The sequence below is a fragment of the Amblyomma maculatum genome, chromosome 11, assembly GCF_055883805.1.
Source record: "Amblyomma maculatum isolate TAMU_Amacu chromosome 11, ASM5588380v1, whole genome shotgun sequence".
Lineage (NCBI taxonomy): Eukaryota > Metazoa > Arthropoda > Arachnida > Ixodida > Ixodidae > Amblyomma > Amblyomma maculatum.
Window position 1 is genome coordinate 162,878,092 of NC_139354.1, and position 17,486 is coordinate 162,895,577.

At 47.5% G+C, this 17,486-nt stretch overlaps 1 protein-coding gene across 1 annotated transcript in view; it reads left to right on the plus strand.

The window, feature by feature from the left end:
- Nucleotides 1-17,486, plus strand: part of RyR (Ryanodine receptor) — a 1,181,579-nt gene that overhangs the window by 519,299 nt on the left and 644,794 nt on the right. Inside the window, exons 48-49 of the mRNA XM_084584752.1 lie at nucleotides 9,947-10,099; nucleotides 10,823-10,932. Coding sequence (XP_084440878.1) covers nucleotides 9,947-10,099; nucleotides 10,823-10,932 — 263 coding nt within the window. The remainder of the gene's footprint in view (nucleotides 1-9,946; nucleotides 10,100-10,822; nucleotides 10,933-17,486) is intronic.

Consider the following 17,486-nt stretch of genomic DNA (forward strand, 5'->3'; position numbering starts at 1 on the left):
TCTCAATGTCGCTCAAACAGTGTTCTGATAAGATCTGGCACGAGTAGCTTTCTTTGATTAAAAGGGCGACGCCCCCACCACGTTTCGAGCTTCGGTACCATGTTTCAGACATCATGATTACGTCAAACGTGCATTTAAAACTCGACAAAATAGTTGTCAGTTGATCCGCTTTATTTAGAGCGCACTGCATGTTTAAGTGTAGCATATGTCAATGTTTACCGCGCTCTTTGTTTCTTAGAAAACGGTTGAATTCACATGGGGTAAAAAGTGCTGTCTCTTCCATATTATTCTAAGGATCGGAATGAGATGTGTCTGTTGAGCCCTTCCTACCTCATTTTTGACAGATAATCCTGCAGATACAGACGAACGACATTGGATTCATCAGTTTTGCGTGCGTAAATAGCCCATTTTTCCTCCACACGTATTTCCGGTCAAGTACATTTTTTTTTTTTTGCTTTGCTTTCCTTTTTCTTTTTCTTTGCCGCTCCAAGAAGTTTTTTTTTTTTTTTGTTTTCGGGCTTTAGGTGTTCATTGACATAGATTGAAATCTTGCCATCCTGTCCAACATCCTCCGTAGTCAGCCGCATCTTTTTTTTTATTTCTGCAGCACGCTTGGCTTTGGACTTGAACAACAATGTTAGATTTCGCAGCGTCTCGAGTAGGAACGTGGTGGCAAGCCTCAACATCGGCTCTTTGACTGCATCATCAAGTTTTGACAGAATGTCATTAACATTTTCATCCTCATGTTCTGGGAAACCTTGAATTTCGAGGTTGTGGTTCCGGGAATATTGTTCACATTGAACAAGTCGTAACTCAAGTTCTCGAGACTTCCTTTCTAACGAAACCCATCGGGAGTTAAGCTCCTGATTTTCGATCGTTAGCTTCGAGTTTTTTTCTATTTCCTGCTGCAACTTTTTCTATAATTCAGCAATGTCCTTCTGGGTGTACTCAATGCTGCTAGTTCCTTGTGCTTCTTTCCGCAGGCCACGTTCAGCAGATTCAACTAATGTTTTCACTTCTTTTTGAAATTCCTCTCTAAGCTTCGCGAGCTCGTTACGGAATTCCTCTTTTAGTTTTGCAATATCCTTAGCCATTCTAGCAAATACAAAAAAAAATAGCACACTTGTACTTGGCAGCTGCGATGACAAAGGAAATATTCACAAAACGTTACGAGCACCATCACTAACCTACTAACTAGCGCGTTAGGCGTGTCTCGGCAAGCTGTCGTCGCTGCTGCCAAGTGACCAGGCCGCGCATCGTCTCATGGAAGAACACAGCTCGCCAGACCAGGGCATTGAGGAGATGGTATCTAATTGCGAGGTCTGCCAAAGCCATCAACGAGCTAACCAGCGAGAGCCACAGAGAACACGTCCGTGGGAGAGGTTGGCAGTGGACTTCTTCCACTACAGTGGTGCTACTTATTTGCTGTTAGCGGACTACTATTCAAAGTTTGTAGAGGTCAAGAAAATGTCAACCTCAGCTCATCGGTGATCACGGTGCTCAAGGCACGGCTTTGGCACCGTGTATGTACGCTTTGGCGTACCTTCACAAGTTGTGAGTGATCAAGGCCTTCCCTTCGGCTCCACCGAGTTTAGAAACTTCAACAAGGAATGGGACATCGTCCACAAACCCACATCACCGCTTTTCCCTCGCTCAAATGTACAAGTTGAGGGAACCATCCAGACCATAAAGGCAACAATGACAAAAGCGCTGTCCGAAAGCAAACAACTCACAGCGGTACTGTTGAACCACAGAGCAGATCCGATGAATTACCTCCTGCCCCAGCAGAGATACATATGGGAACGATAAGAACATTTATTCCAGCCCCTCCCAGCCTTACCCGCATAAGGTAAGGCTGGTCTGCGCGCACAAGCACGCAGACCAACATGCTCGAATTCTGCCTCCATTAAGCAAGAACCAGCCAGTGTGCTTTTGGCATGGATAGAAATAGGAGAAAATACAAGTAACACAAGTAGGCCTAGAGCCAACGGCCAAGCCTACATGCATAACCGACATCACCTACAAGTGCGGCGCTAATCAAAGGATCATCAGGCAATACCTGAAGACTTCTATCCTGTTGAGTCGACAAAAGAAAATTAGCCGCACCATTCTTCACACTCGAGATTGTCCCTCAGTCCCGAGAATTGTGCCATTGCAAGCGCTCCCGAAGATGACGCGCTCAGGAAGGCCAGTGACAATTCCGTCAGGATTCCTCACGTGATCATTCTATTTTTTTTTTCGTTTTGTCAATTCTTGAGTGGTAGCATGTTATGTATTCAGTAGCGCCCCCTAAGGATCCCTTTGTTCTTACTCAATCAACGCCTCTCCCAACATGGAGTAGGCCAGAGTCACGTCATCCTCTCACCATGGCGTCCGCTCTCTGTCGTATCATTTGACATACTCATAATCTGTAAGAAGTAAAGGGCTGTGTCTGTTGTTCGCGTGTTTCGTTTTCCCTAGCACTGTTTTACTCGATTCTTATTCATAATCTGCAGACATCCAGATACTTAACACTTTCCACACAAATGTGAGCGGCGTCAAAGGTTCAGCGATACGCGAGTTCCTCACAAATCGTCGGTAGTACGCGCACAGTTCAAGGAATCGACGCACAGCTTTCCTGTCACCAGGCTGCGGAGACTGCTCGATCGCAGCTGCTTTCTGGTGGTCTGGGCGAACTTCCTCCTTGCTTACGACGTGGCCTAGGAAAAACAGCTCTTGGTAGGCGAAATGGCACATCTCTGCCTTTATCGTTAAACCTAATGACTTTATTGCGTCGAGCACAGTCCGAAGCCTGTTCAGGTAATCTTCGAAGTTCGCAGAGAGGAACATCATCTAAATATGCCAGACAAATCTTCCACTTCAAGCCTGCCCGTATCCTTGTCCATTGCTCGCTGGAACGTGCCTGATGCGAAACGGAGGCCGACTTGGCATCGCCTTAACTCGAAGAGGCCATCAGGTGTGATAAACGCTGTCTTCTCGTTGCCAGTAGCCGCTCTTCAAGTCGATCGATGAGAAGTACCTTGCATTGCAGAGCTGGTCCAGTGTATCGTCGACGCGAGGGAGAGAGTAGGCACGCTTCATCGTTGTAGGGTTCAAGTGGCGGTAATCGACGTATAAGCGAAGTGTGCCGTCTTTCTTCACTAGAACGACTGATGTCGCCCAGGGACTTGGATTTCTGGGTGACGCCATTGTGAAGTCTCCTCCACTTGATTCCGGATAGCCTGGCGTTCTCGTGGAGATACTCGGCAAAGGCTTTAACGAAGAGGTCGAGCGTGCTCGTCAAAGATAATGCGATGCTTGGCCAATCGAGTCCTACGCACCTTTAACGCTGACGAAAAACAATCGCTGTGGTTTTCAAGAATGATGCATATCAGGTTTTTGCCTGGTTCGGAATAGGGCTGGGTTGATGTCGAAAGGGGGATGCTAGCTTTGGTCAGATCGGTCTTCCGTGGGTTCATCAGGGGAGACGAAGACATTTCGGATGTCTGCTAGCTCGTAGAGGAAAGAGATCGTCAAGCCCTTGTTAGATGCCGGTATTCTCCGCTAAGTTCATTACCAGTACCTGGACTTGTCCTCCTCGAATAAGGGTATATGGGAATACCGAGCCCTTTTTCCAAGTGCAACTGGGTGCTTCCTTTGACGACTCCTTTGGCGATTTCGATGTCTGAGTTGCTCACGCAAGCAACGGTGCTTGATCGGGGAATCTCCGTCGAGGACACTTAGAGCGACGTGAAGCGTCGATGTCGTAGTAGTAGGTATGGCGTTGTCCATTGGGAGATTTGAGCGAAGGTCGATGATTGCCCGATGTTAACTGAGAAAATCCATACCCCGAATAACGTCTCGTGAGGAGTTGTAAGATAAGTACGTTCATTTACGCTTACCCTTGCTATGCATCTCCCAAACAGAGTAATAAGGTTACTACCACCGGTTTGAATCAGCAGACCATCCCAAGTGGTCGTTACTTTTTCTTATCTGGAAAACAAACTGCCCTACAATGACTGAATAGTCAGCTCCGGTGTGTACTTGGACAGTGATCGTGCGACCGCCGACAACAACTTCAAGGTCACTTGTTCATGTCCTTGAATTGCGCGTGATCGTTGGTGTTCGCTCTCGGCTCCGTCGTGTGCTAAGGTCGCGGCTGGAGCACACAGTTGTCGATGTTGTCATCGTGTGTAGCGGTGGTATAAATGTTGCAACGTCGTCACTAATCATCGGCGACGGAGTATCTTCCTTAGTACGCCGTGTATCAACCCCAGTGGTTGGTGCTGCCTTTAATATCCCTTACGACCATCGTCGCACGTAACTTCTACGCGAAGCATTCTCTAGACGGTGATGGAGATAGGCGACGCTTACTGTGCCCTGCGCAGGTCAATTTGCTGTGGTCGTTCGCCAGAACGGGTCGTGGTGCGTCAATGGCGAAGCAGGACGACGCGTCTGTATGGTGTAGAATGTGACCGGCGTCGCCACAGTGCAGTGGCGGTTGTTTGCAGTCCTCTAGCACTACCTGGGGTTTGGGGATCGTTCGTAAGCTTGGCCAAGGGGAGTCATTCAGAAGCGGCTTGTGCGTGACGATGGGGGCGGGTCTCGTCGGAACGCAGGATGGGGTAACGCGCAGTGGCCTCTTGCATTGCAGCCGTCGGAGATGTCGCTTAAGGATAAGAACATTTATTCCAGCCCATCCCAGTATTTTGTTACCGCCTTACCCGCATAAGGAGCTCCAGACCAAGACAGCAGACATAGCACAAGCGCGCAGACCAACATGCTCGAGTTCTGCCTCCATTAAGCAAGAATCAGCCAGTGTGCTTTTGGCATGGATAGAAATAGGAGAAAGTACAAGTAACACCCAAACATTTCACCCCAAAGAGCCGAGCACCAGGCCGGGGGAAAGCTTGTACCCATTGAAAAACCGGTGGGTACCACCAGGGATCGAACCTGTTACCTCCCGAACACGAGGCGGATGCTCTACCACAAGGCCATGCTTCGCCTCAATGCCTGCTAAACTTCTTCATGGACGAGGTCCACGCACATGCAACGCTAATTGAGGTTGCATGGGCGTTGGCAGGAGTCGGCGCTGCTCTCCCCGGACCACTTTTCGAATAAGCCAGCCGTTGTTAGCAGTGGACATTGCGTGCGGGCAAGCAACGCAGGCCCACACTGGGCGGTTGTATTGTCGAGTGCGGGCGTCGAGGGCCACTTCGATGTTGGAGGCATATTTGGGGCGAATTTGACAACGGTTTTCGGCAGGTTCCTGATGAGGCAGGCAAACATTAGAGAACGCTTAAACTTCGCTTTAAAGAGTTTAACGTGATAGCGTTACTGGGCCCGGTTCGCATCGCCTTCTCGTGCTCTTCAGCCTTACTACGACGTACTTCTCATGACGCACCACTCTTTTTCGGTATTTAGTGCGGGGTGAAATTTCACTCGATTTTAACTACCAATCAGAAAACCTCAGTCTGGTTATTTCTTCCCGCCCCGCCGGGGTGGTACAGTGGTAAGACGCCCGACTACTGTGCGGAATACCCGGGTTCGAACCGGACCTCGGCGGATGCGTCTCGATGGAGGCGAAACCAGGAGGCATCCGTGTGCTGTGCGATGTCAACACACGTTAAAGATCCCCAGGTGGTCGAAATACTCCGTAGCACTCCACTAAGGCTCCTATTTCTCTCTTTCCACTTTAACTCCCACCGTCCTTCCTTCCCTTACGGCGCGGTTCAGGTGTCCACAGACACAAGGGTGTCATATACTGCGCCTTTCCCTTCCTGTGAACCAATTAATATTATATTTCTTCCCGCTTAAGGTCTGTGGTATGTAGTCTGAGTTTTGTCCGCTGTCCGTAAACCCCAATGCTTTGAAGACCATAGATGTATAAGGCTTTGAATCAGGCGGCGGCTTGAGCCATTGTTGCGGAAGCGTCATACGATCGAAAGAATTTTCCAACGAGCGCCGCATCGCTAAGCAAAGTGGAAATGTTCTATGCTACTGCGCACTGAACAGGCAGTGCTCGCAAACTCACTGAACAGGCAGTGTCACATCCCTAAGCACCTACGCTCCTTTATTAACTGACACTGCAGTGACACTGCCTGTTCAGTGAGTTTGCGACATTTCTTGTATCAGAGAGTGCGTGTGGAATGTTTTAAATGTAATCCTGTTATCAATAAACCTTAGTTGTCAGTGCGCGCTTGTCCTGTGTACGTGGTTCCTGCTCTCTTGTGTATCTGTGTATATCGCAGCGCGAAAATTCTTGAAATGGTAAACCAACTAGCCCCCATTGCTGCTTTGCTTGTTCGCTAAGATTCCTTAAAAATAAATATAAAGACCACTGCAGAGTTTGCATTGGAGTAATGCGAAAGCATGGATGCTACTGTTGGTTGCTTCTAGTTGCTTAATTCATTTCATGTTTACCCATTTTAGTCTTTGGTACTTTCAAATTGTGCGCCAATCCCTTCGTATGCCCTTTTTCGGCTCTACTTCCGATTGCGTGACATTACATCCTTGATGTCACCCTAATTGACTGCCTTAATTATATACTTTGACTGGTATTTTCAAACTGCGCGCCAATCGCTTCGTATGTCCTTTTTTGGCTCATATTCAGGGTGCGTGACGTCACATCCTTGACTTCACCTTAATTGACTGATTTATTTATTTCAATATTTGTTATATTCAAATGTGGTCCCAAGCCATTGGCTAATAAGACCATTCTCACCTTACTTTTACACTTTTTGCCTCCAAATTATTACCTAATTAACTTATTCGCCTAAATATACTCTCGGACACAGCATTACGTCACCCTCTATCGATTGACACCACTCATTAACTTCTACCACTTCTCAAATAATCACAACTGTTGCGGGCACGATTTTGCTGACGTGGTCTACGGACGCGGTCTGCGGACAGAAATCTGTGAACATAGCGAAGTAATGCTTTCGCATCAAAAAAAAAAAAAAATAAGAATGCTGTCGCTGAGGGGTCAAGGCGCCTCATCTGAGAATCCCAAACTCAAACGACCCATTGGCGCCTCATCGCACACTGTTCAGCCAAGGTCACAATAGGCTATATGCACATGAGCGGAGGGAATGACGCGCACGTAGCGAAATGAGAAACGTCCACTGGCCACAGAAACGACCTTCAACACCGTGAACACTGCACAAAGCTGCGCTCTGGAATGACATTTATGGTAGGAAGGCAAGACGGGGACGGAACGAGCGCTATGCAATAATAGAGCAGCCACCGAGCCTCAGTGTTGAATTCGTGGTTCCACCAATTCGGTAATCGCCATGACAGGTGCAACCGCATTAGAAGGTTCAGCAAACTTCACACTACCGCAACACATAAAAATTGTTCATGTAGCTTGCTCCACTCTCATTGTTATAATGATCGACACCGCGCATCGTGCACCACGACACAGCGTAGGCGCAAATAAGGGAGAGTTATAGGGAGAGCATAGTTCAAGCCGTTGCCAGGATCCATCACCATGCATTTCACTGCGCATGCCCAGATAACCCTAATGGCGCCTGATGGCTCCACGTGTTTAACTGTGGCATGTGGCTTAAAAGCAGTTGCTCGGTACCTTGATAACTACAGTCTTTGTCAAAAATATACAGCCCAAGTGTTTCGCTTCTAAGCCATATAACGAGGTTCCTGGAAGCAATAAATACTCGAATGTATGAGTAAGCTAGAGAAGAGCGAGAGATGAAATTTGTCCTGTACGAGGCTTCGAACGCTGCAGATGCTCAACGAGCTCTGTCACGATGTTTAGAAGCAAACCCCTTGGGCTGTATATTTTTGACAAAGGCTGTACATCAGGCTTGTCCTTGTTCTTCGTCGCGCTGTGTGTATGGAAGGCGGCACGTAGGCCTGCCTCGTAGGGCGCGAGCACTGTCGGCGAGCGATAGCGTGCCCCTGTGGGTGCATAGGCAGGACATGCAGTGCAAAGAGATGATAACAGGTTCAGGCGAAAGGACTGGAGCGCGGACGGTCCGCGCGCCTCAGCACGGATCTGATGCCACGTTACCACTGTGTGCCCGGCCAAAGGCGCCCAGAAATTCAGCCGGACGCCAAACTTCTCTGTCCAACGCCTCCTTCACAAAATCCGGATACTGCTCTGTAAAACACCGGTACTGGAGGCAAGCCGTGCCAAGGGGAGAGAAGCGAGGTGTTTCAACTTGAGCTGAGCATCCAGACAGCTCGGCGCGTGGCCCGGGCGGTGGAACCCTTCTCGCTCCGCGGCATATTTGAAGAGAGAGCGCAGCAAGCTCTCCCATTGGCCCTGCGAAAGTGCTGCCGTCGGATTGGACCATTTGATCGTCAACAGATTCTCGCTTATGGAGACTCACGTGCTTCCGCTCGAGAGGGAGTTCGTCACTAGCGTCCATAGAGCGTACGCGGCGGAATCTCCCCGGCCGTCGCGTATGGCTATGTTAGCTTTCGGCCCCAGAGCCGATCTCGTTGTGCCTGTATAAAGCTTTTTCATCTCACCAGCGCCGACTCGGATCCATCGCTAGGACAGCCCTCGTTCACGAAACGGGCGCTACGCAACCAACTCCTTGGCACAGCCCTGTTGAGGGTGGGATAACCCTACCATGCGTCGATCCGGCCGTCGAGCATTATTCACACGAAGCCAGCGTACCATCCGCCTTCCCAGCGCTGTTCGAGCGCTGGCGAAAACCTTTCAACATGGACGCCGAGCAAAACGTCGTCTCGCTGCTCTACTTGAAGTGTGCGAGGACGACTAGGAAGCTTCCACGAAAAAGCGCGCATTTATTGCGTCTTGAATATTCCATATCGGTGGGCAGCTACAAACTCAAAAACGTGACTGTCGCTTCATCACTGAGCGCTTTTTTCGCTGCTTGACCCATAATAAACACTAGAAACCGAGTAAAGCTACAACTCTGGCGCACCAAACAAGCACAAACACACAAAAAACGATGCACTGCAGCGAACACAGAGCGAACGACGCAGCGCGTGCGAGGCCACGCCCCTCGCTCGCCGTCGCTTAGAGCAGTGACCTCGGCATCACGTGGGGTGCAGGTACAAAACGCCCGGGTGGATCTTATCTGCTCGCTCGCAGCGCGCTTCTTTTTTCCCTCTCGGGGAGCGTTTGTACCTGAGACGGCGGCGGTAAACTGGAAGCTGCGACGCGCAGCACCTTCTCGAAGGCCTGACATCAGCACTGTCGCTTAGAGGGGGATTTGAGCACCCGCTTTAAAGGGCCTTTGAAGCAAAGGTTCTTCGATCAGGTACCGGAGATAGTCTGCGCAAAATGCTACAGCGATACGTGCGCAGCAAAAATACAAATCAAAGCTCCTCTCCTTTGGGAAAGATCCGTCTCGCTCTCTGCCGGGTGTCTACCGCTCTCTGCGCGCTTTTCCCTCGCCTCTATTGTATTTTTTTTTTTCTCTTTATTTTTCGCGCACGCAGAGTACCACGCCCCACCTCCCTCCAAACGCGGAGGAAGGGGAATTTGACTTGCGGAGGCTAGACGACCGGGTAGGAGGGTAAAAAATCTTTGCGAGGTAACGGGAGGAAACAAATATGACAGAATCGGGTGATTGCGGTGGCTGTAACTGCGTTATTAATTACTGTTTTCAAAAACATTTTGCAGCCTTGCGTTATGGGGGCCAAGTCTCACAGTCACCGGGGAAGAAAATATTTTTGACCGGAGGGTGGACAGTGGGCCTTTAAGAGTAACCGATTGGATTACAAGGGCAGGAAAGCCCAGCAGGGTGATACAGAAAATTAGGAGCGTGGATGAGGTTATAGACAATCGCAGGGGCCAAGTGGATGCAGCTAGCACAGGACCGGGTTAATTAGCGGAAAATGGAAGAGGGGTTTGCCCTGCAGTGGATGTAGACGATGATGAGTTTATAATGACTCTCGCCATAAAAACGTAACCAAGGCACACACGATTCATGTTGATATTTGAGCTCATATGTTCGATACTCCGCAGGGAGAAAGTGGAATCCATCGCCGATCTGAGCACGCCATACTTCCCTGTGGATGTCCTGAAACAGTTCGTTATTGAGGCCCTCGCCTACGCAGTGAAGAAAGACAGCCGCCCCAACCGGGACCCCATCGGTGGCAGCAACGAAAACCTGTTCGTGTGAGTTCACTTGATTTTTATAGCGCCGAAGAAACACCACACCAGCCGTCTCCTGCTGTGAGTTCACACATGACGTGCGTTTCATAGTACCTTGATGCAGATGGAAAGAAATGAGAACCGGCTATCTGGAACGATGACTTGACTGATTTCTTTGATCCTTTACCTAACTAGCACCAATAGTTGTGGCTGAACGCCGCTAAACCAAGTTTGTTGATCTGTCGATCGAGACTGAAAATCATGCGAGTCCTAAACGTCAAATCGAAGGTCAAGTTCAAACGGTCGGTCATGTACCAGTTCACACTTGTCGTTAGGCAGGCAGTTTGACCTTGGTTAAAATTTGTACTGGGAAGCTATCGCTTTAAAAGTGCAACAGAGTTTAATGCTCTTCTGTGCCTTTAGGGAGGGTAATACTTAAGTCTCTGAAAGACAAATCTCGTTGTGCGGATACTTTCGACGCAGACGGCAGTTGTCCAAAAAGTGATGATAATGAGCGGAGGAAACACTTGACAAAACTTTTTTTATCTTTGTTTTTATCAGCAACCACGTCAATCGACGGCCACTTAGCTGTCGTGGTGGCGCAGCCAACTTTGCAGACATTTTTGCTTTACCGTGCGCACGCTCTGCTTCACATTAGCCGGCGTTCTCATCCCTAAAAAAATGAAAAAGATGCCTTGTTCCTTTCGTCCTTCCTGCGATTGACGCAAGACAATTTATCCGACTCAGGCCTCTCCTAAAACTGGCCGATAAGCTACTGCTAGTGGGACTCCTGGACGACACCGACTTGCAGTGGCTGCTCTACCTCCTGGACCCCAGCACTTTCCAGCCATGCAAAGGTTAGGCGCCATTCCGGCGGATTGTATACATCACCCAATAACTGTATGCTCTGCTCAGCATTTTTCGTAAGCATGGTATTTATCGCTTTTCTTAGGGTTAGCCCAAGCTAACAACGGGCGAGCACGTCTTAATGGTCGGGCCTTGACTGCTATTTTTTCATGTACATTGTTTTCGGAGTTTAACTACCGAAGTACCGACCAAATCATTTATCAATAGAAACTTTTTGCATAGCTCAAACGCAGTACCGTATACATATATCGATTTGAGGAACGTCCGCTGCTCACGCGCAATGGCACGTGTGGGCAAGGTTTGGCCACTGCGCATGCTTGGGAGGAGTCCGGTACGCCGGTATACGTGTACCCGTGTACCGGTATACGTATACGTGTAAGTAAATATCCGGTTCGCTAAATCTCTCTAACGGCTGACTTGCTGAACAGCAGGCATAATGATTGATTTAATTGCTTTAACAAAAAAGAAATCTGTTGAACAAGACTAAATTATTTGCCTAATTAGCGGTTAATCATCCGTAAGCAGCTTTAGGCGTGCAAGGTACAACGAAAGAAGACTGTGAAGATAAAAGCTACTAAATCCCAATAAATTCAGAATAAGGAAAATGGTGCTTGTAAGCAAAAACAGGAGAGCAGCTATTTATCCCGAAAATCAGGATGAGGGCAGTCGACAAAGAGCCCACTCATATCACCAACCATTGGACATTTCGAGTGGCCGCTCTCGTTTGTTCTCTCAAGGGCGATCCTCGTGAGGGCAAATGTTGCACGAAATGCGTGGTATGAAAATATACGCGGGAACACGAAAGGCACTGGTGACTTTCTTCTCCTCTGGGTAATGGAACGGGGCGATATGGCTAGCCTTCGAAGGAAAAAAAAAAACACTTCAAAGAAGCAGGAACGAAAGCCACAAAATTGCCGCAGTGCTCACGGTGAAAGGAAGTCTACAAACAACCCTGTGTGGAAAACCAGTTTCCTCCCCCTTCGCCGCGACAGACCACCCCAACGAGCTTCATGGCAGCGTCGGCTGGGAGAGGAGGTAAATACCTCCCCTTGGGGGAAGGAGAATCAACGATGGATGCGCCACCAAGACGCGGGTTCCTGCGAGAAGACGAGAGAGAGATTCTAGATCCAGCCGGCAACGACAGCGGTCGTCTCCCGCCGCCTCTCCCGGCAAATGCCGGGGGATAGCGGGCACGGAGTGCGCTGCGCACACGGGTGGACCCGTGGTGCAAGACCGCTTATCTTCTGGTTCCCAACGGCGAAGCGACCGGTAAATACCGCACGCTCTCGCCGCCTCCCGCGGCAAACGCCGTGGTATGGCTTTGTCCGAAGAATGCGGCGCGCACGGGAGATCCCGGCCGCCATATTCACGGCGCGTTCAAATGTCCGCCGCCGAAATCGCACCCCCATTCTCCAGCCGGTGAGTCAAAAGCCCTTTTTACGTAGCCTTGCCCTTCCAAGGAAAACCTTGTTGATGTATAGCTAGCCGGCATGCTCTGTATTATTTGCAAGTGCAATAATGTGTCGTCCCCGTCCTTTGTCCCCGTTCCCCCTTTAAACCCCACAATACCATTGTGGGGTTATGAGGGGGTAAACGGTCCTCCGCCCCGCTCCTACTCCGCAGGTGCAACGTTCTCGCTAGCGACCCGCGGAGGGGAACATGCATGATATCCTGCGTTTTGAAGCCGTCGAGTTTGATACATGAAGCTACCTTTAATAGAATGGATGCATGATTTTCTTCAAGCATTAAAGATAGCTTCATGTATCAAACTCGACGGCTTCAAAACGCAGGATATCCCAAGCAGCTGTTGGTATCGGTAGCGGAGACTATTTTATCAAGTATAAAATCTTCTCAGGCGAGCCTGGAGATCTTATCCACGAACCAGCGGACGAAAGAAAAGATAGCGGTCATTCCGTATATTCATAACCTCTCGCATAGACTAAAACGTATAGGAAATATCGGGCAAGTGTGAAAGCTGTCCTTTCGGCTCCCGATAAATTAGGGAAAATCTGCAAAAAAGTTAATGGTACGAGAGGCATTGGTCAGGGCTGTATCATAAACCACAAAGACCCTTTTGTGGTTTGCCAGAAAGGGGTTGTATACTCTGTTCCACTGTCTTGTGGAAAACATTATATCGGACAGACGGGGCGTTGTATTAACGAAAGACTAATGGAGCATCACAATAATGTTTTTGGTACGGTAAAAGTAAATATGGGCATACACTGCAGGGACTGTAAAAGCGACGCTTGCCAGCTCTTTCTAGAGGAAGCAAAAATAATCAATCGGCATAATGACCAGACAGTTCGGGAGATTTTAGAAGCAAAAGAAATCAACAGGATAAAGGAAACTTGTATCAGCAGCCCGTCTATAGCTTTATCGGAACATGAAGTAAGGTTTATGAACACGAGAAAATGATGCGTTGTGAAATTTCTGGATGACACAAGGTTCGATTGTATTCTTACACTTTCCGGTGTTTGTTTAGTTGTTCTTGTTTCTTTTATTGTGTGAACGTGTTCATATATATGGATGCAGGCATGCAATGAACTTGTCAGTTGAAAGTCAGCGCTCGTCTTGTTGTCTTCCTTCGTCCCTGTCGTTTTTTTTTTTTCGCGCTTTTCTACACAATGGATTACCAACATGCCCAAGCTTCTGTTTTAATGACCATATTCGGCGCTGCGATCAGGAAAGTAGCGGGATCGAGGTGGCGGAATCCAATGGCTGCGGCAATGAAATGTGGACGACACGTGAACAGTTGAAGCAGATGGGTCGGTCATCCGAGGTTCGCCATTCATCTGGGTTGCGGTAGCGGTATCGCGTTGGCAAGGGCGCAGTCGGAGCCGCAGCTGCTACCACCGGAACGGTGGACTGGACAGATGGCTGTACGTTAGGTTGGAACGAGGGCTGTGCGGAAGAATGGCCAGAGTTGACGCTCACGTTCGCGTTGAGGCCCACATTTGCGAACTCCTGGCGAACGACAGATTGTATTAAAGCTATAGTAGCATCTGCCGGCTGAGGAGCGAACGCAACGGGCACCATAGCTTCTATCTCTCGGCGAACAATCCCGGTCAAGTTGGAGGGATGAGATGGCTGCTGCAGTGTTGGACTATCTTCGCATGAAGACGTAACAGCTGTGTTTGGCAAGCGGTCAAAGCGGAGAGCAATGCGACGGTGTTTTGCTTGCTCAAACTGCCGGCAGACTTGAATGACTGAGTCGACCGTCGGACAGTCTTTGCAAAGCAGCAGATTGTAAACATCGTTTGCAATTCCAAATCCTTTTTTCTTTTACAAAATATACTAGGGCATAAACAAAGGTTCCTGCCCCTGTCTTGGCATGGGTGGAAGACAAAAACAAACAGGCACTTATGCACAAATTCACAATGCTTTAAGATCGCACACACTCAAACACAACATCGCGTAATTATGTACTTGCTCGGAAAATCAGATTAACAACAGAAATAAAAAAAAGACAGAACATTGAAATGCACACTTTGCACGAAATGATTGTTTGGTATTCACTGTAAAAAAATAAGTAAAAAACAAAAACTGAAAAAAAAGTAAACAAATGGTATGTTTACGTTCTTTCTAATATCAGGTGTTCTTTCCATTTTTTCTTTGAGATGTTATGTATGTCGATACTGCTTTCCTGTAATAAATTAAGGTATTTCGGCATGTGGTATTGTAGTCTGTGTAGGCCATGATTTGTACGTGAAAACGGAATTACCCACAATTCCCTTCTTCTAATCAGGTAAAAAGTTTCTAGTGTTCTTCTAAGATTGCATATTGTTACGGGAAATATTTCACAGTACGGCAGTTGTCCACACCACTGGGGATAATCACAGCACTCGCACAGCAAAGCACTCGTCTGCGTGTTCTTCTTCTGCGAGTCTGTCGCACCTCTTTTCGTCAGCACGGCCAGCGAATACCGCTCAGTAAAAATATGTTGATAAAAGTGTTATTGTTATGTCTGATAGCTTCTTTGTATTTAATAATGAGGTTGAATTTGTGGACGTGCTGGACAGGAAGCACATTAAAAGAGGAAAATAGTTCATTAGTATGGGCGTCATAGGGGACATTTGCTACGTGTCGAATGGCTTTTTTCTGCAGTAGGCACAATTTATTTATATTACCTTGGGTCGTGTCAGTCTAGATAAGGCTACAATAATTGATTTGAGAAAGAAATAGTGAATTGTAAAGCAGAAGTTCAATTTTTAAAGGAAGCATCTGCCTGAACCCACAAAGCAAACCAATAACTTTTGCTAGCTTTTCGGCCACATGGTCCACTTGCGTATTCCAACTTAAGTGCTGGTTAAAGATTACCCCTAAGCTTTTAGCATCACTTACTAGATTTATTTTTTCTGAGCCAAGTTGCACGTTGAAATCCCGACTAATATGTTTTTGCGCAGGTGCAAATAACAGAGCGTTTGTTTTGCTAGCATTGATGTCCAAACCGTTTGTTCCACTCCACTGAAGCAGTTTCATTAGTGCTATATTTGCATAGTGTTTGAGATCATAGATGTTGTTCGACTGGAAGAAAAGGCTGGTATCATCTGCATAAATAATATAATGTGCACTACTGCTAATATTTATTATATCATTTATATAAATGTTATAAAGTATTGGTCCCAATACGCTTCCCTGTGGTACTCCTGCAGTGATATTTAAAACAGAAGAACGCCATTCATTAATTACAACACACTGCTTTCGATGTATAAAGTATGATTTAAGGAGCGTGCCAGGGATTCCACGGAAAGCGTAATGCTCTAAATAGGATGGTATGGTCGATTCTAGCCTTTGAGAAGTCGATGAAAATACCCAATTATCCTCAAAAACCTTTAATTCTTTCTGTGTTAAAAGGGCGAACTCGGTAGATCGGCCTTGACAAAATCCAAACTGATGCTCCGAGATAATCATATGCTTATCAGAGAAAGACGTTAACCTCTTGCATATGACATTTTGTAATCCTTTAGAACAAATAGGCAGCACGGAAATTGGCCGATAATTTGATAAGTTAATTTTGTCACAAGATTTGTACACAATACTTACTCTGGCACACTGCATGGTTTCCGGGAAAGTACCAGCTTTCAAACAAGCATTAAAGATAAAACAAAGATGGGGTACTAGAATGTCAAGGACATATTTTACTGGTCGAATCTCTAAGTCATCGATGTCCCTAGCCTTACTATTTTTCAGCAACATGAAAATAGAATATATTTCTTCACAAGTGGATGGCTCGAAAAACGCCGTTTTAGAATTTCGTGGGCCTAAATATGTTTTGGCTTGACACCCGTTGACCGTGGGTGAACATGAGGAAGTAGTTGCAAAATGTTTATTAAAGTTTTCTGCCAGTTCTTTGCCCTCCAGTGGTTTGCCATTAACTGTTAAAAGAAGTTCATCGTTGTGGTGAGTGCCTGTGTTTAAAAGTTTGCTGATTTCGCGCCATATGACATCACTTTGTGTGCGAGAACCAGTAAATAAATTCGCAAAGTAAGTGTCTTTAGTTCAACGTAAAAAGTTTGTAACATTATTTCTGTATTTTTTGAAAGCTACAAGGTCATCAAGGTTTTTTGTTTTGACGAACTTCCCGTATAAATGTTCCTTTCACTTTATCATTCTAAGGCATTCATCTGTCATCCACGGTTTACGCAGTTTTAATATGTGGCCCACTTTGTCTGACTCGGACATGGCGTTGTCCACTTTTCGGCATAAGGCTAGAATATCTTGAATATAAGATTAATATGATTCCGCCGAAGACTGGGCATGGGATGCGAGGTCTTTTTGTGCGCCGAGCTTGCGTCCGATAGGCTTGCCGAATAGATCGCGAAGCTTCTCCTTGCACATATTCCAGGATGTGATATCGTCTTCATGCGTCTCAAACCAGACGCGTGCCGTACCTGCCAGGTAGAAGATGACGTTGGCGAGCATGAGGGTCGCGTCCCAATGATTGTGCTTGCTTACGTGCTCGTACATACTGATCCAGTCTTCTACGTCGACATGGTCGGTGCCGCAAAAGGTGTCCGGGTCACGAGGCTGCGTCATGACGACTGTGGAAGCCGTTGGTGCAGCGAAGCTGATGTCGCGTCGGATGTCATAGTGATGGTACCAATCTGGCGGCCACTACGGAGATCCAGGTTTGCTACGGGCAATCCTCCACCAAATGTTAAGGGAAACGTAGACAGCGGTAAACGCTAGATAACACACACCACCAGAACGAACCAAGCTTAGCCTGAGCGTCGTCTTCTTCACAACACACCACACCAACGCGTCGTCGTCATCTCGATATTGCGCACCGTAACAATATTCTTTATTCGATTTATAATCATACATTCTGTAGTTTCATTCCCCACAACCGTAATGCTGTATGTTATGGCACGCATGACACTGCTGAACGAGGCGCTAGTAATTTTTGCCGAATGCACTTTCGGGTTTTGATTCGCTTATGAGATTCCAGCGCAAGCATGCGTGGAGTTCATTACACACACACACACACACACACACACACACACACACACACACACACACACACACACACACACACACACACACA